This window comes from Miniopterus natalensis, chromosome X, assembly GCF_054644295.1.
Source record: "Miniopterus natalensis isolate mMinNat1 chromosome X, mMinNat1.hap1, whole genome shotgun sequence".
Lineage (NCBI taxonomy): Eukaryota > Metazoa > Chordata > Mammalia > Chiroptera > Miniopteridae > Miniopterus > Miniopterus natalensis.
In genome coordinates, this window is record NC_142103.1 from 25,281,882 (window position 1) to 25,304,214 (window position 22,333).

The following is a 22,333-nucleotide window of genomic DNA, read 5'->3' on the forward strand; positions in this document are numbered from 1 at the left end:
ACTTACCCTAATTTTTCTAATAGTTCTTTGTTCTTCATTGATATTTTTAACATTAATTTCTGTCTTAAATCTTGGTGATTTAAATATCCCCTTAGGCAACATTTCCAATACCTTAGCCTTACTTCCTCATCTTCTTCAAGTCTGCACAAATATTGCCTTCTCAATGAGACTGTCCCTGACCACACTACTTAAATGTCTTAGCACTCCTTTTCACTTCTCCTTGCTCTTTCCCCCTTCATAGCATTTATCACCTTCCAATGTACAATATAGTTTATGCATTTATTTTGTTCATTTATCCCTCCCACTAGAAGGTATGCTCTGTGAGGGCAGTAATAATTGTCTTTTGTTTACTACAGTATCTTCAGTGCTTAGAACAATACCTGCCACATTGTAGGCACTCAATAAATATTTGTTGACTAAATGACTAAATGGATAAATGCAAGGATGGTTCAATATTAAGAAATTTAACATAATTTACCAATAGAGCAAAACTAAATAATCATATGATCTCCACAAATGTTAAGAAGGTATTTGATCAAATTCATCATCCATTCTTGCCTATGACTCTTAATAAAATCAGAATAAGTAGTTTCTTAACAAACAATCCAAATTTCAGTATCAGGCTGAATGAGGAAACACTAGAAACATTCTAATTAAAGTGAGAAATACAAAATAATAGCTAATATTTACCACTATTATGTAATGTAGTTCTGGAGGCACTAACTGATGCAATTAAACAAGAAAGAAATAGGAGGTAAAATTATCATTATCTGAGGGAAGAGCATTCCAAGTAGAATTAACAGCAAGGAATTGGGAAATGACTTGACATATTGAAGGATCAGAAAGAAGACCAGGATGGCTAGAGCATAACAAACAAGGAATAAAATGTGGCATCAGATGAAAGTGAAAAAATAGGTAGGGGTCAGATCATTTGGGCCTCATAGGTCAAGATAAGGAGTTTGGATTTGTTCTAAGTGCAATAGGAAGCCATTTTGGGTTCTGAGCAAAACTAATTTCTCTGAAAACTATGGAAAGGGTGCCAGGAAACAAGAGTAGAAGAAGGGAGAAAAGTCAGGAGGGAATCATAATGGTCCAAGTGAGAGGTGATGGTGGTTTGGAACATGATAGTAGTTGTGGTGGTAATGAAAATTAGATGGATTTAGAATATATTTTGAAAGAAGAGCCAACAAGACTTGCTGATGGATTGTATATAAGGTACAAAAAGAAGAGGAATGAGGGATGATTTAGGTTTTTAGCTTGTGCAACTAGGTGAATGTTGTTGCCATTTCCTGAGATGAGGGAAATCAATGAGAAAGAGGTTTGGGGAAGGCAATAAGAGTTCTGTATTCGACATCAGGTTTAAGTTGCCTATTAAACAAGTGGAAGAGGTCAAAACTAGAGAGATAAATAGTATTTAAAGCTAGGTGACTAGATAGAAAAATAATAGAGAAAAAAGACATAGATATTTTTTCAGAGACCTAGAAAACTTCAGGCAGGAGTGAAAGAGCCAGTGATTTTGGGCCAAAGGAGATGAGTGCCCAGTGATTTTGGAGGAAAACCAGGAGAGAGTGGGGTCATTAAAGAGAAAAAGGTGTTTCAAGAAGGAGGGACTGACTAAGCAACAGTGTATAATACTGCTGAATGGTCACCTTCAATTTATCTTTTTCTAATTTTGTGCAGAATAACACTTCATTTTTCAGGAGTGTCCCTCTCTTTGCAGGATTTGGAGCATCCCTGGCCCCTGAATACTAAATGCCAATAACATCCTATAACCAAAAAATGCCTCCAGCCATTTCTAAAAGTTGCTTAGGAGCCCATATCATGATTGCTTTTTTTACTATTTGTTCATTAGCTCTAGTGACACACAGTAGGCACTCAATAAATATTACCCAAGTAAATCCTTATCATCAAATGAAAAGCATTCTTGCATCTCCTGTCCTAAAAAAGAACCTCTAAATCCTGTCTCCTCTCAACAACCATCTCCTCTTTTTCTTCCCTTTCTCTGCTGAACTTTCTCAAAGAACAATCTATATTTATCTGTCTTCCCCTAAATTCCTATTCACTTCTCACTTCCTATTCACCACTTAGCTTTCTTCAAGTGTTGGCTCCTACCACACCACTGAGGCTCCCCTCCTTACCAAAATACTTCTTTGATGAATCTCAAAGTTCCTTCTGCACCCTAATCCTGTTTTACTTCTCTACAGCAGCAGATACTATTATGGTTTCCCCCATCTCTGTATATCCTTCTCAGCTTCTCTTCTTTCATCCATCCCTCAAATATTGGTATTTTCTAGGGTCAATCTGCTTGGATTCAGAAAATTTTGCCCGTTCTGGTTCAAGGATTCCAGACCATGTAATTCAGGTATTTTGATGAAACTTCCTCAAAATTATAGCATCAAAATATAAAATTACTGATTTTTATTATCAAATAATATGTATAAGATATCTTACACCCTTATTTCATTCCTGACCTTAAACCCATCTTAAACTCTCCCTTCCAAGACTCTCCCCCGCAATCTCTCTCTCTCTCTCTGGGGAACTTATTTTCAACTCTATTAATTAGAAGTATATTAAGTCTTTATATGCCCTGGCCAGTATGGCTCAGTTGGTTGAGCATTGTCCCATGCACAGAAAGGTCTCCAGTTCAATTCCCAGTGAGGGCACATCTTCAGTAAGGGGCTCGATCTTCAGTAAGGGGCATGCAGGAGGCAGCCAATCAATGGTTCTCTTTCATCAATGTTTCTCTCTCTCTCTCTCTCTCTCTCTCTCCTCTCCCCTTTCCCCCCTCTCTAAAATCAATAAAAACATATTTTTTTAAAAAGACATATTAAATCTATACAAATAGATTAGCTTTTAAGGGAGTATTCATTTCCCTACCATCATTATGAAAGTATGTTATAATATTAACTATAAATGTAAGTATATTGCTGAGATAACAATCAGAAATTTAATTGAAGGTGTACTGTGCAGCCTGAAGCTCATAATAAGGAATTGTATTACAGCTCAAATATCCTTCTCCCTGCTGCACAGTCTGATATATAACCAATCAAATCAGGTTAGCATAATCAGAAAACCTCCAAAAAAGTGCCCATCCTTTAGAATTTTAAATAGAAAAGAGAATCTATTCCATTATCAAGAAGCCAAATCTATTTATTCATTAAAAGTAAATGAATATGATTGCTTTAACCAGAATTTGAGAAGCAGGCCATTCAAGAAGCAAGTGAATTCTCAGAAGATGGGCAGACACTTTGCTCAAAATGACTGACAGCCCTTTCTGAGATGAATACTTGCAATAAACATGTGACTCTTGATTGTGTCTGGCAGATGGTGACAGGCTCCTATCCCATCCTTGACTCTCACCCTATTCTCAGTGAGATTTAGAGATGGAGTAAGGATCATATCCCAATGAGGAGGCGACAATGAAAAAAACCCAAAAACAACCCACACAGTTTAATGACTTGTTTCTTAGGCCACATCAAAGTGTCCCCTAATCAATATAATCCCATTAAAGTAGGAGTACCAAAATATTATGTATCCATTGCTGCTCAAAAAGAGTATCCAGCTATCTGCAGGCAGCTTTTCCCCTCTCCTAGATCAAACAATGGGCCATTTGGCAGAATATCAATAACCCTAGCCCCATTCATTTTTGGATTTTTGTGACAGTCTGATGTTCAACACCCATGGGTGAAAATGGGAATACACTGGCCTACTTCCCCACTGCACTCATCCTATTTCCTGTCAAAAATTAGTCCTATGGGGAAGCCAGGCTACCTCCCTACATATCTTTGATATCTAAAGTTCCTTTTCCAACATTCTCCAACTGGCACCTAAGAGGTCAGATACCTCTGTCAACCCTGTTTCTCAGAGGTAGGCTGGTTCCCATTCTTTGTTTCTCTAACTTGTTTCTATGACAGCTTTTTGGCTTCCGCCATTGTATCTCTAAAGTCATGTCAAAATCCCAACCTCACTTCATTTATTCAATTCCTCTTGGTTTTCAATACCTAGCCTGAAACTGGAGTGAGAATTTACAATGCCTCTGTTTGAACTATGTCTCTGATTGTTGACCCTATCCCAAGGGCCACCTATTCTGTGTCAAGTTAGTCCCATTTCTGCAAGTTTCCCAGTATCCCTATCAACAACTCCCCCTCTCCAAGCATATACATGCTACCTAAAATCAGTTCTACTTCATTCTAAGCCCAATGCAAATCCTTCACTCTGTGGATATATTCTAACCCCTGGAGAGAGCGAACATAAACTCTGAAAGTCAGTATCTCCAGTTCCTATCTTAAGGTTCCTCATAGGTTTTATTACTAACAGCCTACTAGACACTTCAAACAAGATTTCCTACAAGCAGTTCAAACTCAGTATAACCCAAACTTAATATTTTTCTCCTAGAACTTTGTTCTTTCATTTGCATTCCATACCTGATCTCCACAACACAAACAAAAACACCCTCTGTTTACTCTTATTCCAAAAGTAATTGATGGTAATTGTAAAATATGTGGAAAACTCAAGTGAGCTAAAAGAAATAAAAACCATCTTTAAGACTACTATCCAAAGATAAACCACATTCCCATATCTTGATTAATGCCATCACCACTCAGTCACCCAAACTAGAAATCTGACTCCTGTTTCTCCTTTACAAATCACATTTGACCACTTTCTAAATCATATCAATACTACCTCCAAAATCTCTACTGAAACCATTCTTTTCTATCCCCATTGCCATAGTCTAACTTCTCTTACTTCTCTCACCTGAACTATTGCAATTGTCTATCAATTGGTTTTCTAACCACCAGTCTTCCAAACTCACACTCATCTCCTACCATCATCTCCACCAAATTCTTCATCATAAGCTGCCACTAGAGTTGTTCTGAAATGTGCATCTAATCATTCAACTCACCTGCTTTAAAACATATAGTAACTCTAATGTCCACAAGATAAAGTCCAAATTTTATGGTGTCTTAGTCTGCTCAGGTTGCCAAAACAAAATACTATAGACTGGAAGTCTGAGCATGCCAAACATTCCAGCATGGTGGTTTCTGGTGAGAGCTCTCTCCCTGGTATGTAGGCTGCCACCTTCTCACTGTGTGCTCATGAGGCAGGGGAAGATAACAAGCAGAGCAAGCTCTCTGGTGTCTCTTCATATAAAGGCACTGATATAATGATGAAAGCTACACCCTTGTGACCTCTAAACCTAATAACCTTCCAAAGACTCCATTTCTCAATTCCACCACACTAGGGGTTAGTGAATGGGGGAGGGGGTACAGTTCAGTCCATAGCACAAGGTATGATATTCAAGGGCTTTGACAACTAGCTTTTTAAGCTGCTGATTTTGTTTTATATTTTATTACTCCATGCATTCTGAGGCTCCAAAAACATCACAAATAGTTCTCAAAACACATCAAATACTTTCATGGAGCTATACATTTGCTCATGCTGTTCACTCCATTTAGACATCTTTTCCACTCTGACAAACTGTTATGTTTTTCAGACGTCCAGGTCAAATGCCACCGGTATTATGGAGCGAGCTTACACTTCCTCTTATTTGTGCTCAAATCACTTTGCACAGACTTCTATCAAATTCAGATTGCCTGGGTTCAACTTGTAGTTCTGCCAGGTTCTAAATGCGTGATCTTAAACAAGTTACTTCTTTATGTTTCAGCAACCTCATTAGTTAAATGGGGATAATAGTACCGATTTCATAGAGTTTTGGTGTGGGGATTAATGAGTTACTATGCTCAAAGTTCTTAGAGAAATGTCTGACACTTAGTAAGCATTATATAAATTATTTATTATTGTTATTATATTAAGTTAAAACAATCAGGAAAAACACTTTTATCCACAGATTGTAAATGTACGAAAATGTCTCCACTCTGATATCCTGGTGACCTTGCACTATTTACATGGGCCACGTAGGCAAGGCTCAATTGTTGTCTGCCCCAGGTCTTGGCAGAACATCCTGTGATCCTCTCAGAGGTGGGAAGATAGGCAGTCTTGTGAGGAGTTGCCTCAAGGCTGTTTTTTATCTGTCTTTCTACCTTGTGGGAGGTTCCTATCTTGCAGAAGGCTACCACAAGGCAGATTCTCACCCTACTCCCTCGTTTCAGTAAAGCATAGGACTTTCCACCTCCTTCCCCTTGGGTATAGATGCAGGCTATAAAATAGCTTAGCTGCAGTTTAGAGTGAACACTTCAGCAACAGAGTGCCCACTGGCCCTTTTAGTTTCATGTAGTCCTGTGGGGCAAAGGAATATCGGGAGCTGACACCATGCTGATCTTACTTATGCTGTCTGTGTAAGTAATAATCTATATCCATTTGATCTCATTGTTTCCTCATTGGATGGGTCTATGAAGGTCTGTGCTGCTGCTTATGGACTGTTTGAACTCTTGACAGTAAGTTCCTTGAGAAGAGAAACGAATTGATTTTTTCAACACTATATATTGAGTGTCTAGCCTATAGTAAGTGCTCAATAAGTATTTGTAGAATTTAAAGCACTATAGCAAACAATGATAAATATGTATGCAACGATATATAGTCAAGGATAAATATCAAACCTATTATAATCAGAACCTTGTGGAGAGGGATGGAGAGTACAGAAGACAAGAGAAAATAAAATACAAAATAAAATAAGACAGGGTCATTCTAATCATGAGGTTTAAAGAAAAATATACATGTCACCTAGGAGGGAAAAGCCCTCTAGCTCACTTATTGTTTTTCCATTCATTTATATGAATTTTTGATACCTTGTAAGCTTGTCCTTATTTTCTCAAATGAGCTGTAATATATGGAAGAAAGGCTAGATTACCATCTTTCATGTTCCAAGGAGCCCCATTTTTTTTCTCGTAAGAGCTGCCTCATGGGTGATAGTACCCTTTTAACCAAGGTGGGGATGCTTTTATTTGTTTTATATGTTGGGCTTTCTCATAGAATTTTACTTGAAAAGGTTTAGCAGCTAAAAGCAAGGCAAAACAAACCTGCAAAACAATGGCCTATCTCTAGCTCTAAAATTAATGTACAGCATAATATCTGGAGTTCATAATACAGTATTGAATATTGGAAATTTACTAAGAGAGTAGATTTCAGGTGCTCTCACCACACACACACACACACACACACACACACACACAAATGTTAACTATGTGAGATGGTGTGTTAATTAGCTTGACTGTAGTAATCATTTCATTATGTATATGTATATCAAATCATGTTGTACACTTTAAATACATACAATTTTTATTTAAAAATAAAATGCCTAAATATAGATTAAGGCAAGGGAAGTTTTGTACCTACAAAATTGGGAATAGAACATCAGGCAGAATTCGGATAATGGAGCTCTTTGGATTGGGGTTAGAAGGAAAGAATGGAAGGCTTGCTGAAGATATAAATATTACTAACACAGAATTTTGTTTAGGACAATCACTTTAATTTAGGACTCATAAATCTTGCTTTCTTATTTGGAGTTTGGGGAGGGTAAAGGACAGGGTGGTCCTTGTGAATTTTTAAACCCCAAATCACTCCTTGTACATATAGACAATGTCCAGGATCCAAGTAACATATTCAATTCTAAGTTGCAAATTTCCCTGCATTTTAATGTTTCTGATACTGGGGTGTATCACATGATCAACACATACATTTAATATAGCATACCTATTTTCCTTTATTATTAAATAAATGGCACATTTACAATTTGATGATGACTTGGATTTGAGAAAATGCCATATTATCAACAGGAATAATAAGCTTATAAATTTAAGCAAGAAATTCTTGAGAGGGGTCAACAACCTCTTCAGTCTGAGTCTTACCAGTGGGGTTAAGCAATGACAATGGATGTCATCATTGATATGCTTACAGGATAAAATACAAGCTACAAATGAGGATTTTTTTTTTTTCTATTTTGAGAATCAACTTACCAGTACACCACCATCCACAATTTTCTTTATTCTTTATTCTTTTTCTATTCACTGTTTACTCAAATAAGCCATGCTATTTCATGCCTAGTTACCATTCCATGTGCTCTTACCTCTGCTTGGAATCCTGTCTACCCAAAGAGAGTTGATCCCTTTCTGCTTTATGTCACCACGTGCCTGATATATGCCTCTAAATGTGTACTGACCATACTGAACTATAATGATTTGTTAGGTGTCCATCTCCTTTATTGGAAATTCCTTTAGGGTAATTGACTGCTTCTTATTTATCTCTGTATCCCTAGTATATAGGACAGTGCCTGGTATGTAGTAGTATTCACTAAGTCTTCAAAGATTGAATATATAAATAAAAAGAAAGAAGGAGAAAAAGAACAGTATAATGTTATAAAATGCCATAGAACCAACAAATCTTTCATTTGTTGCTGCCATTCAGTGGTGTTCATTCCTTATCCAAACCCTCTGAACTCCTGGTAGACATACAATTATCAACATTGAGTTTGTTAATAATAAAATGGGATATTTATGTCCCCCCAGTTGATTATAAATTTACTAGAGGGAGGGATCAAGTCTTTTTTTGTATGTACTTGGTGAGTTTTAGATAAATTGTATATTCCTATTCTGAGGTTTGATTTAGTTTCCAAGATTTGTTATTCAGTATACCTTTATCATTAAAACTAGAAGCAATTTGCATGAGAGAAATGGAAAGGCCTACAACAGTTTCATTTATTTAGGGCCTAGAATTTCTCCAGAGTTTAAAGCAATCCTTGATACTAGACATCAAAAACATAATTTTACTGTAATTTAAGGAGAGGAATTTGAATATTACTGCTAAAACCCTGGGAGCTAATTACTTCAAGATCACTTGAAACCCTAACTCATTCAAGTTTGAAAAAATCTCCTGAGGTACTTAAAGTCACTATTCCCATTTTGTTACTTGATTCAAATCAATGTCTTAGATCTTGCTAATAAGAGAAAACATGAAGTTCATGCAAAAGAGAGATTCCATTTATCATTTGCTTAAAGAAAAAATATTAAGCATCTCCTATGGGCACTTCAGTATTCTATACTGTACAGTATTGTAAGAGAGGGAGGGGAAAAGATAGATGCATAGCCCCAGATCTCAAAAAATAAATTCTTAGCACCAAAATTACTAGTGTATATTGTCAAAATGAGTTACATTCTACACTGTTGGTTAGACCCAGACTTTTCAACAAGATCATTGAGGCTCAAATAAGCAAAAATAATATGGTTTCAATTGATATTGTTGGTGTTGCTATTTCAATTATATAGGAACAGTGGCTTGGCAAAAGATGCCCTCCAATATGGTGTAGTGTCATTCAGATTAGGAAGCCAAGTTACACTTTAGATGTCTTTTTAGAGTCTTACATCAGAAGTTCCAAATATTAAGAAAAGAATCCCTTTTAAAATTTCCCAATGTAAGTGAGTCATTAAAAGAAATACAGACATAAGAGAGGAGACAGATTCAGGGAAGGAAATATTTTATTCTGATTGCCTGTCAACTTGTGAGACATTACTAACCAATCAGATGGCATGCAGAACATAGAAGCAGAATGAAAGAAATTCAGTCCAATCAGATTGGGCAGTTTTAACAGGACTAGCAGTAGTGTATTATGTTATGATTCTATCATGTTTACTTGTCTTATCCACATATGTAAGGTTAGCTTATTTTGAACATGTTTACCAAATTTAAACTGTCTCTCCCATTATTCCCTTAGTACTTGAAACATAGCAACCACTATTTTTAAAGAGTTTACAGCCTTGCCTACAGTGTTTTATATACAATAGGCAGTCAATTTAACTATAAATGTCATAAGGAAAATGGGGATGTGGGGAGAAGCTTACCACTAGATCCTCACAACATGCTGTTGAAGAATCTTTTTTCATCAATCCTAGGAATACATCCTCAGTTCCCACCTGCTGTTTGTATATGATATCATACCTGAAAAAAAGTCATTGATATAGAGACTCAAACAAAGGAGAAATTTCCTGTCATAGAGCAGAAAACTAGAAACTTATGGGAACATGCCATTACAAAAAAATAAAAGGACTAAATAAAATGCTTGCAGTTTTTCAGGTATATAGCAGAACAAAAAGGAATAGAAGTCTAAAAATTCAGTCAAAAATGCCTAACACTGTAAAGCAGGATTTATATCATATATACTTCTTTTCTAAAAAGAAGCTTAACTGTTTTAGAGCTATACAGATAAAATGAATTGAAGTAATTTCTAATAATAGTCTAATAAGATTCAATGTAGAAGAAAAAAGAAAGGTTCTTTCCAGGAAAACAATGGCTCAGAAAAATAGTGGGCCCATAATCCAGGGTTTGATGGATAGACAGGAACTCCCCTCTGCTAAATTTAAGCCACAATGTAGAACTCGACAATCCAGGTTTAAATCATTTCTGTCATTAACTGTGTGACCTTGGTCAAGTCACAAACTCATGGAGTCTGCTTCTACATTTTTACAATTTATGGAAGAGAGAGGGTTTGAATTAAATGATCTCTATCTTTTCCACCTCTAAAATTCTACAATAGAAACATTGGTAATGTAGTCAACACAGCTACACTACAATGTTTAGAATCAAGTCTTATAGAATTCTTAGTTCAATGAAAGATTTTCCTGTATTTCACCTTACCCATGACAATTCACAAATCTTCCCTTGGCCCCAAACTTGGGGCCTTAGAGGTAAGATGTTTTATCCTTAGAGGTAGAAGCAACCAGCCATAATGTATCCTATCATTTTAGAGAGAATAAAGTAAGCAAACATTTAGTAATGAACTTTTGTAGTTAATTCTATTCTAATGAAGAAATGGTAAATCTCTGGACAGGAAGACTAAAGGACTATACTGAACTTTTGATTACTGGCAAATAGGAATGTCCAAGAATGAAAAGGATTTCTTTGAGTTGAAACAGGAGTAACAATAAGTAGCCATTTGATAAGGGCCATTTTTTCTTAATAGACTATAACATCTATCAAGTATTTACAAAGATGAAATCAGGTTAAAACAAAATAGATAGGTATTGACCCATATGTCCATGATTCCCAAATAGATTTGCTCTAGCTGCTGCTCTTCTCATCACCAGAAACAATTTTCCAATTGCCTACTATATGCACTTGCTTAAATGTCCCAAAGGCACCTCACTATCCACACATCCAAAAACAAACTCATTGCTTCCCCACCACCTACATTCCCAATTACAGTTAATGGCCTCACTATTCATCCTCTCATTCATTATATCTAATCAAATATCAAATATGCTTTCAAAAATCTCTGAAATAAAGACCCTAAGACTTCTCCCTGAAACCAGTGACTTAGATCATGCCCTTATTATTTTTTACTTGGCCACTAGTCATTCTTCTTTTGTGAACTGCCTGTCCACATTCTTTACTCATTTTCCTCTTTACCCATTAGGACATTTGAAATATAATTGCATAAGATAGAAAATACAGATTTTTAAAAAATCTTAAAAAGCCATTTTCTTCTTATCCTGAATGAATTATTTATTCCTGTAAAACTTTCATGGATGTTCTTCTACAGAACATCAAACATCCAGGAAAGTGAGAGTTTACTCAGATTTGGAGCTTGCCACATATGGATGTTTGACATTTATTAGACAATATAATAAATGAGTGACTTAATTCCTACCTTTCATATGTATGTGTGTGTTCTGTGTAAACATAACATGAGATTTACTCTCGTCATTCTTAAGATGCAAACTGAAGTGTTTTTATGAGGTTTACAATTTTTTCACATTGTTTATTTGAAAGCTGGATACTTTGTTCCAGTTAATTATCTGCAGTATCCTACTGCTTCTCTTTTCAGAACTGACTTAGAAGATAGAAGCATAGGGTTTTTTGAAGCATTGTCATAGTCATAGTCAATGTAGAACATCAAGTAATTAAAAGCAGGTCTTTCACATATAAACATGATATAATAATTTAGTTTGTAAGAATGCTTGTAATTGAACAGACTATTTTCTTACTGTTAGTTCCACATTATACAAGTAACTATTAAATATAAATTTATAATGGAAATTACTGTGTTTTTCATTTTTTGTTAGATAATAAGTGAAAGGAAGGCCTTGTGTTTTATTCTTTATTTCTGCTTTAGAAGGAAAAAAATCATCAATTACACATGCCTTATGCATGTCATTGTAGTTTTATCTTTTATGTGGTAGAAGTCACTTTACGAATCTTGTCAAAAATAGAATGGCATCATATGACACATCTAGTTTAAACCCTTAAACACATTCCTGGCTTACTCTGGTATTTCTCTAGCATCCCATGTGTCAGCATGCTCTGCTCCTTCTGGAACTTCTTCTGGATTCCAGATGGCCTCGTTAGTTTCATCACTGGTTTGAGGGATGACTGTAAAGAAGGTGAAGATAAAACTGAAGCTGTTGCCCATTTCCCCCTCAAAATAGCTCCTGGTCTTTACACTCAGTTTGGGATCATTGAAGTAAAACATTTTCTATTTGTGATCTTTAGCTTGTTTTTTGGTTTAAAAAAATAAATCAGTAACAATTGATTAAATAGTTTAATCAATATACAACCAATACATTGTAGAATTGTAATAATAATTGTAAAAATTTGGAAAAGACATTTGAGCAAATAAAGGAAAATAAAATAATCTGCAATCCAACTGCCCAGAAATAATGAAAAAAATAGCATTATGATGTATATCTTTCTAGTCTCTCTCTCTCCCTCCCTCCCTCTCTCCTCTCCTCTCTCCCCCTCTGCTTCTCTTTCTTTCATATATATGTATATATTTATACAAACATCTAATAAAATAATATAATATATATAATATATAAAATAACATCGTATATATATTATATGCAAAGAAATATTACACATTTTTCCTGAAACATAGAATCACATGTAGAATATTTTTATATAAAAGAACAAATCAAACAATCACTTTGATTTAGGTAGAAATGTCTTATTTTGCATTGTGTTTTACTATATAAAAGCCTTTTGATACATATTTCATTCAAGTATGACATAATTCTTAAAATATATCATCCATTAAAAAAACTTAAACTGTTCATTTTTTAATCCAGTGTTTTCCTTATGTAGACATGGCTTTAAAGAAAATCTCTATCAGTTATCCTTTATGTAGGACTGAGCATGTGCCTGGGTTTCTACATGTCTTTAAGTGTTTAAAAGTAAATAGGCATGTAAAACCCAGCTTACATTTGTTCCAACTATTAGAGCAGCAAATGAAGAGCCAGATTTGGTGCACAACATTATTTGGAGTCCTTTTAAGCATCTCCCCCAAATGCACCTGATTGTCAGGTTTTTTAATTCTGCTAATTTTTTGAAATTATCTGCTTCTGTCTAGCATGGGATTTGAAAGATTATTTCCAGATTTACATATAATGCTTTACATATGACTCATTGTTCTCCGAACAAAGAGATTATTAGACCTACATTATCAGAAATACAGGCAATACAGAAATACATCCAACTTTAAACTAGTTTTCCATGGAGTGAATATCTCTTGAATGAAGTAAATCATCCCCTCAGACCTCATTTTTATCCATTACTTTAAATATTTTTTTCAGATAAAATTGGTGAGAGGACTTCACTTCCTTTCCTTGCCCACCTTCTGGTAACTGTGATCATGACCAACAGAACTAGAGCCTTCTTTAGTTTTTTTAAGATGTATAAAATGTTCAGCTGTGAAAACGTTATGGGACAAAATGCTGGGAATACATCCAAGAGTATTTATTCCAATTTATTGGACCTGTGACTGCACAAGTGACCTCATGGACTTTAATTTATAAACATTTCAATATAAGATAAAATTATGTAGTTTTTTGTTTGTTTCATTGTGTTTTGCAAAAGACTATCAACTTAATGGGGACAGGGATCTTTTCTATTTTGATTTCTAGTGTACTTTCAGAGATGATCATACTGCCTGTTTCATATTAGACACTCGATAAATATTTATTGAATAAAATAATGAATAAATTCTGTGAAATTGCCAGAATATAGCAGGGTAGATGGTGAAGAAGCTAAGCATCTTGGTAACTAGACCCTAAGTCGTAAGTTATTTAACCACACATGACTTTGAGGTTTTCTATCTCAGGAAATATGCCAAAACATGAATAATTCAAGGCAAATTAATTTTCATTACTATAAAAACAACTTACCTGCAACAGTAAATGACTATTCATCATTTCTACAGTTATTTGAGGTCATCTTTAACAAGTGCTAGTGTTAGTATTATTCCCCCTGTAATTTTATTCCCAAAGAAAAGATTGTATTAATTATCTTGGCCTATACACTTTATTAAAAAACTTACCTTTACTCTCTTCTGTTTTTGGTGGTCCAATATCCCCAGGACCCATGGCTCCGATCGCAGATAAATAATTAGACTGGGAGAGAAGAAAAAAGCCCAACATTTTGTATTACTTGTCTAATATGTGATCAGTAATACTTTAAATTGATAAGCTTTCCATCTAAAATTTCATAGAGCTTTCCAGTTTAATTACCCATAGTTGTTATACAACAGAGAGCCAGATGTCAAGTATTATTTTGAAGGTGTTTTCCTTGTCTTTCAAAAAGTATTTGGTTTAATAGACTCTAAGGCAGAATTGATGGTCTTTGATTAGACTAAATCCCTAGTTCCAGCCCAGTGAATTATGGATTCCTGGGGACAGGGGAATGAACCACATTCATCTTTTTGAAGGTTAGAACCAAGTGCTAGTATAAGAGCACCGACATTTTTGGGTTTTCACAGTGCCTGGTCACAGTTAGATGGGGGATAGAAGTATGGGAAAGCGTTTTTTTATATTCACTGGAGGATATGTTTATTGATTTTAGAGAGAAAGGAAGGGAAGGAGGGAAGGAGGGAAGGAAGGAAGGAGGGAGGGAGGGACGGAGGGAGGGAGGGAGGGACGGAGGGAGGGACGGAGGGAGGGAGGGACGGAGGGAGGGACGGAGGGAGGGAGGGACGGAGGGAGGGAGTTACAGAGAGAAACATCAATCGGCTGCCTCCTGTACATGACCCGAACAGGGATGGAACTCAAAACCTAGGTATGTGTCCTGCAACCTTTTGGTGTACGGGACAAAGTTCAAACCAACTGAAACACCCGACCAGAGCTGGGAAAGTTTTATAGAAGTAAAAACAAACTACTGCCGGGCCTAGTGTGGCTCAGTGGTTGAGCATCGATCTAGGGACTAGGGGATCGCGGTTGGATTCCCGGTCAGGGCACGGGTCCGGGTTGTGGGTTCGATCTCCAGTGGGGGGCATGCAGGAGGCAGCAGATCAATGACTCTCTCATCATTGATTTTTCTGTCTCTCTCTCTTCCTCTCCCGTCCTCTCTCTGAAATCAATAAAGACATATTAAAAAAACAAAACAAAACAAAACCCACTAAATAAAGTCTAAGCATTTGGACATCAAATGACTCATTCAAAAGTCCCGATTTCTGCTTTTACTTCTTTCCACTGTGGGTATGAAACACTTTCATCCCACTGCTCCCTGATATGGAACTAGTGAATTTAAACAGCAATCCCAAATTTATAGTGTCAAATATATGCTAAACCACTACAGTCTTCATAAAAGTTCAAGTGTATTTCGCCATATTCTGCACAAGCATGAATATCCCCACAGGACTGCCTCTGGTGCACCAGTACAAGAACAGCTTTTCTTTTTTCCAACATATTACACCATCATTATAGTGGTGACCACTTCATTTGTCCCTCTCAGGGGTTCTTTGATATTTCAAGAAATCCTCCCCCCCTTTTTTTACTAATTGCTCTTGTTGATGTCAGATTCTGCATTGCAATTCACTCCATTGCTGACAGTCAAAAAATCCTTATCTTCTTGGATCTTGGTAAACAAGCACCTCTAGCTCTACTTTCTCAGCCCCCCATACTAATCTCCCAAGTCTTAAGACATGTATGAAAGTTATAATGTTTTGTTTGGGAAAGAGGAATAGAGTTTGTCCTTGAAAGCTGGTGGAAAAGCTCACCTGGGTCTTTTTATGCTAAGCTATCCCAACAGCTATAAATCAGAAATTAATTTATAATATGTCAACAGTTTCTGAGACAGTAACTATTCCTTTCCAAAAGGTGCTTCAAAAGTGCTATGTAGTCCCAGTCAGTTTTGCTCAGTGGTTAGAGCATCGACCCTCTGACTGAAAGGTCTCAGGTTCAATTCCAGTGAAGGGCCTGTATCTCGGTTGCAGGCTCAGTCCTCACCCTGGTTGGGGCACGCGTGGGAGGCAACCAAAGGATGTGTCTCTCCTGCATCTCTCTCTCTTCCACTCTCTCTGAAAAGCAATGGAAATAATATCCTCAGTTGAAGATTTAAAAAAAAATAAAGTGCTATGTGTGTGCTTAAAGTGTTACAGGCATTTTTATGTGAAAATCCCAAGACAACATTCTGTTCATTGTTTTCTTTTTAAGCACTAAGGTCATATAAACTTGTAGTGCTTTTCTTAAATTATTAATTAATGAAATACTAACAGTAAATCAGAGTAAAGCATTTCTTGGAACATGAGGGCCTTTTGTTTCATTGAGTGCCTCACTCCACGAAAAATTAAAATCTATAGAAATAAAAACTTGAACATTTCTGACAAAAATTGGTAAGCTCTCCATGGAGAGTGATGATTGGATCAGTATATCGGAACATAGGGGGAGTTCAGTTTATTAACTTAATGAAAATAAATGATTGAAAATAAAATTTTCAAGTGAAAAGATGGATCAGGGTAATAAAAACATTAAAAACCATCTGGCAACTCTTTTCTATAAGAATATCATTTCAGCCTTTACTGTGAATCCACATCCAATTATCTGAGCAATTCATCATTGCAATTCATGCCACTTTGCAATATGTAAGAGAATTAGAACATCCTTGTTACAATGTTTGTGAAGAGTAGTGAACAGTATTTCCCACAGGTTTTAAGGTCCCCTTGTGAGCTAAAAACAAACAAACAACAGTCATACTCTCTTCCCAATCTCCCAGATTCTTCACAATTCATGGTGAGGATAGTATAAATGAAACAATGTGTATGCAACAGTTCTAATACTGTTTCCAAAGAGTGTATTTTCAAAAACACATCACTCTTGTAATCATTCCACAGCTCTCAAGATTAATGCATGTGAAAAATGAAAAACCATTTCTCTCCTGGAAAATTTAATAGTTCATTAAAACCATTAATTATTCTCCCATTGTTCTAATAATCCAATTCTATATCCTCTAATGATAACTGTACTGAGGTGTGTGAATGACCAATTATCTCAAAATTGCTTATAACCTAGATGTACAGAATCATACATTATTATAGTAATTTTTTTCTCTATAAATTGTACAATTTGGTAAAATGGTCCTAGTCTCTCTATTCTCATAAGCACTCATCTTTACCCGAGACATAACTCTAGATGAAAATAATCATCCCCATACTTAAATGTCAAAGGGAACTGGCTTTGTTACAAGGGTAATTCCTTATCTCAATCTGTTTGAAATACAAGTTCCACTTCCTTTTGTTCAAGAGCACTGTTTCTCAAATACTTAGTATACTTTTGTATCTGACATAACCCCACCTTTCCCAGCATGTATTATTCTATTTCTGCTACGGTAGCAAAAATGACCTTGCCTTCCCAACTTCATTGATACATGCTCCTAACTTTTTCTCCTGTCTTATGTGTTGTATATATTCAAGGTGTTATTAACATCCCGATTTTTCTTTATTTTTGGCCTCTACTAAGACTTTTCCCTTACTCAAATTTCTTGGTTCCTGATCCTGGCTCCATTGCATGTCTTATGTGATTCTGTCATGTTCCACCTAAGCACTTCCTGAAGAGTGGAAGCTAAATCCAGTGTCGATCCGAGCCACTAAATTCGCTGCCTCTTCAGATTATACTTGTTTTTCAACATTATGGCAAAAAAAGAATTTTGGGAGGAGCAAACTGATATGCATTTTCATGAGAGATGGTTTGCTCACTGTAAACTGGTCTCAATAATGAAAAGCTTTATTAAAATAAGTGAGTGAAAGCAAAGTGATATATTCTGCTACAGTATGAGATTTCTGCCCAAAATTTTGTTTGACTTAGGCAGTCTGATAACCAAGGTTTGCTGATATCTAAGGAGTAGGAGAATGGACACGGGGAGGGGTACATAAAAGTGTTTTTAATATACTGGAAATATTGGCAGTGACTGGAGTGGGCAAAGGTCAGTTTATGGAACAATCCTACCCAAAATAAAGCCCATCTTGTTGCTGCAAGCTTCCCTGGGGTTACCTGTCCTGACCCCAAATGCTATTCAACTGCCTAATTACATTCTACAGCTCTATATGAGCATGTGCCCAGAGGCCAATTTCAGTAGGCTGCAGAAATTCAGTAGCCCTTATTTGGCTCAAAATATTTTCTGTTCTGCTTTCATCTGTAGATAAAGAAGAATAAGTGGACTGGATTTGGGTGCATAATTAATACTGTCTAGTTGAAATTATCTATTTTATAGAAATACTGTTTAAGCTTAAAAATCCTAGCTATCACACTTTTTAATGGTTGTCAAGCATTCTTTGGCCATAAATATAAATACAAACATTTTGAAATGTGGCTATTGCTACCATAGTTACAGAACAATTTTCCTATTTAGCATTCAGGTAGTTTAGAAAAAATATAATTATGTTTGCTAGAAATGTACTAGAGGTTTTACTCTCATACATAATCAGCCCTGCAACCTCCTGCAAGTATATCAGATGACATACCCTTACTCCCACAGCAAGGTTGGAACAAGTTGTTCAAATACAGTTTCACAGCATATTGTGAACAAAACTAATTCATCTATAAGTATACAACCACCTGTTCAGACTCAAAATCACCCTCTTCTTCGGGATAAAGTAGCTTAGAGAGAGCTTGCAGAGTTGAAACTGATGAAATAGTTTCAGTTTCCATATTTTCTGATTCCATATTTTCAGTTTCCATTTTTTCAGTTTCTACATATTCAGGTTCCATATTATCCATATTTCTGAGGAAGAAAATCAGAAAGAGTATTTTAGTTTTCTATTTTATTTAAGATGTAAAGTATTTATTGTTATATCTCCCTTCTTTCCCTGGGTCACTCTATTCTTTCTTATTCTTCCTTGAAAATCCTTGTAAACTCCTTCAGGTATATATATATATATGTATTTTGCTGAATCACAGACCAGGGGGTCGCAAGTCAAGTAAAGTATTCAGCTTACTTAACTGAATTGCCATGCTCACTTTAACAAGCATTTATTGAGCACCTACTATAGTGATTCTCTGGTTTTAGTGTGCCTAAGAATCACAGGGCAACTTGGTTAAAAATGCAGATTTTTAGCCCTACCTCTAGAGAAAGTGGAGTTAGTGTCATATGGAATGTATGTCATTATTTAGAAACATACTTGTGTAGACTACTTTTTTATCTGTCTCCTGTATGCTGTCTAGGTTGTATATTCCATTTAAGGAACTGAAAAGAATGTTTCTCATAGGGTACCACTCAAAGAACTTATTTCACACTTTTGCCTCAGGTAGGCCTGTACCTTCTGCTTTATTTAAATTTTTAATTAACCATAGATGATACCTAGCATTATATTGCCATTTGAGAACTTAAATGGGTTGGTTCAACGACTTTAGTAAAACTTCACGCAAAATAGTTTTTCTGATTATAATAATGATACTGTATAAGTTTATTGTGGAAATTTTAGGAAATAATACATTAAAAGTATAAATAAGTAAATTACAACTACCTATAATCCTACCAACCAGACATCAGTCTTTTAAATAATCTCTACAGTTATGTTTGGAGTAAGTATTCAGGATCTTTAAAAATTTTGGAAGTGTTAGACTTTAATGACTAACCTGAATAAAGACTGTAGGATTAGTCCTATTGTCAGTGATTTAGGCATAAATATAATAAGAATCTTTTCTACACTTCTACTGACATTTTTAAACATTATTTTATTAAAATTAATTCACAGGAAATATTAGTGCTTTTAGTAAATGACCCACTAAAATTTTTGCATTGTGCCTAGAACAGGAATACAAAAGGGATTCTCAAATGTGTACTGGTATAATCACCTGTCAAAATCAATCTGCATGCAGATGGTGTTTTCAAAACTTCTGTCTTATTTTTTTTAACATTGTAATTTTATTTTTTTAAATAGAAAACTGATTTTAATGATTATAGGCAATGTCAAGGATATGAAACAAATGTTAGATTGCCCTGTACATCCAGCATAGAGACAGTATATCATATGGTTAAAAGTAAGGGCTCTGGAGTCACACTGCCTAGATTTGTTATCTACCATTTACTTTCTAGCTCTGCGACTTTTGGCACATCATTTAAACTCTCAATACTTCATTTTCCTTATCTATAAAATGAGAATAATAATAGTGCTACCTCATAGGGTTGTTACAAGGATTAAGTAGCTTAATACATGTAAAAGAGTTTAGAACAGTGCCTGGCATATATTAAGCACTCAGCATATGTTAGCTATTATTAGTCCTTTAAAATTTTAATTATTCTAAGCACAAATATCACTTCTAATAACTGTGCTGAATAAGTTAATGATAAAACTCATTACATTGGAAACTTGTTAATTTGGGAAAAGTGAAATAAGAGGTGATAAAGCTATCTTCTCTCACAGTATGGTCTGGTAGGTAGTCTGCTATAGAAAGGGGTAATTGACACAAATTAAACAAAGAAGCTCTTGTTTATATTTAAAAAGCCTAGTTAATTATGTGTTCATTAAATACTTACTTAACATTTAAAGCAAAAAGTATGAAACATTTTCTACCTTTGACAACTAAAGGGAAAAATGGATCCAAATATCAGATGCAATGATATAATTAGTATTTTGAGTTGAGATTGTACAGTGAGACTTTTAAGAAAACAAATATAGCAGAAACTGTTTCATTCAGTAGTATTTTTCTTATAAAATTGTTGTGATGCCGTTTTATGCAATGTATGTGAAAGAGTTTGCTAAATTATGAAAAGTTATGTAAAAATATCATTATTGTCTAGCACATAGTGCCAGTACCCATAGGTAATTGATGATGAGGTTTGTGAGAGCTCAATGGTGGGCTGGTGAGAGGGGAATAAACTGAAACCAGTAGAACTAACCTGGAAGAAGGGTATTCAGAATTCCCAAATGTAGTGTTTGAGATAGCAATCAGAATTGCTATTCATGCATCCTCATCTGCTAGGCAGGAACATGACCAGGGGGAGTTATGGGATGTGAGCAGTGTTTCACATCAGGAGGGTTGAATAGTCGAGGTGACAGGGAGGCCCAGTTAGGGTGAAGTAGGACCCTGACCCATAGGTTGGGGTATAGGAGGCAGGGTTCAGTTCTTGAGGATTGTGGGGGAGTTTGCAGCTAGATGAAGGTTTAGAATAGGGTAGGGCTTAAAGTCACAGCTGGAAAAGAGAAAACGAACCAGGCACTGCATCACAGGCTTTCTCATGTCACCTGGGCAGCCACAGTACAGGTTATAAAGAAAGCCTGTGCTTCAGTGGGCACACTATATACTGGATTTAGGGAAAGCAGATTAATTCTAAATCCCCATGCTGGGAAGGAATTCCAGTCTGGTTCTCATTTGGTGAGAGGCAGGGCAGCATGGGCTTATACCTTTAGGCTAAATGTCTTCAATAACTGGAGCTGGCATGTAGTCAGCAGTCAATGAATACTGAATGAAGAATGATTAAATTCATACAAATGTTATATTAAAAAGTAGTCACCTTGGAAGGTTGTATACATTGATGTAAATTATGCTATCAATGCTCAAAATATTTTGGAATTGCCTTCATATGTATCACCAAGAAAATAGTTATCATTATGGTTTCACTCAGTCTGACTACAAATCAGATTTGTCTCCAAGTAATTTCTAGATGTATCTCGGTATCACATCTACTTTCAAAATATGAAGATTTGCTACTATGAAGATATTCAAAAGAATGTGCTACAGGCCTCAAGGCAATTCTAAAAGAGTAGTTTCCAAAGTAATTTGAGCAATGACAAGAGCATTAGAATAAGTGTAGCCTTCAGAAGTGACTGCTTTGAAGGGGATGTCACTCCTTGGGACATATATGTTTGAGTGTATTTGTTAAACAAATGATTCACAATAATTTATAATAACACTCTACATATCTGACACATATTATGAATTGGACTTCTTAAATTCCAAGTTATACTGGCATAAAATAGCATAGATTCATAGTAAGCTAAATTGGAGTAAAAATATAATTGGCACTTTAGCAAAAATAATTGTATTAAATCAACTGCAATAATAATCTGCAAACACAAAATAATAAATCATGACAAGTTTGTTGATATTGTATTTTGAGAAACAAAAAAAATCACCCATACTTTGTGAGAACTAATTAAATACTTCAAAGCATCAAAAGA

At 35.5% G+C, this 22,333-nt stretch overlaps 1 protein-coding gene across 1 annotated transcript in view; it reads right to left on the reverse strand.

Annotated features, from left to right (window-relative positions):
• DNAAF6 (dynein axonemal assembly factor 6) overlaps positions 1-22,333 on the reverse strand; it is a 40,540-nt gene that overhangs the window by 14,756 nt on the left and 3,451 nt on the right. Inside the window, exons 3-6 of the mRNA XM_016206396.2 lie at positions 18,768-18,933; positions 14,261-14,333; positions 12,213-12,318; positions 9,792-9,888 (exon numbers count right to left, since the gene is read on the reverse strand). Coding sequence (XP_016061882.1) covers positions 9,792-9,888; positions 12,213-12,318; positions 14,261-14,333; positions 18,768-18,929 — 438 coding nt within the window. The 5' untranslated portion in view covers positions 18,930-18,933. The remainder of the gene's footprint in view (positions 1-9,791; positions 9,889-12,212; positions 12,319-14,260; positions 14,334-18,767; positions 18,934-22,333) is intronic.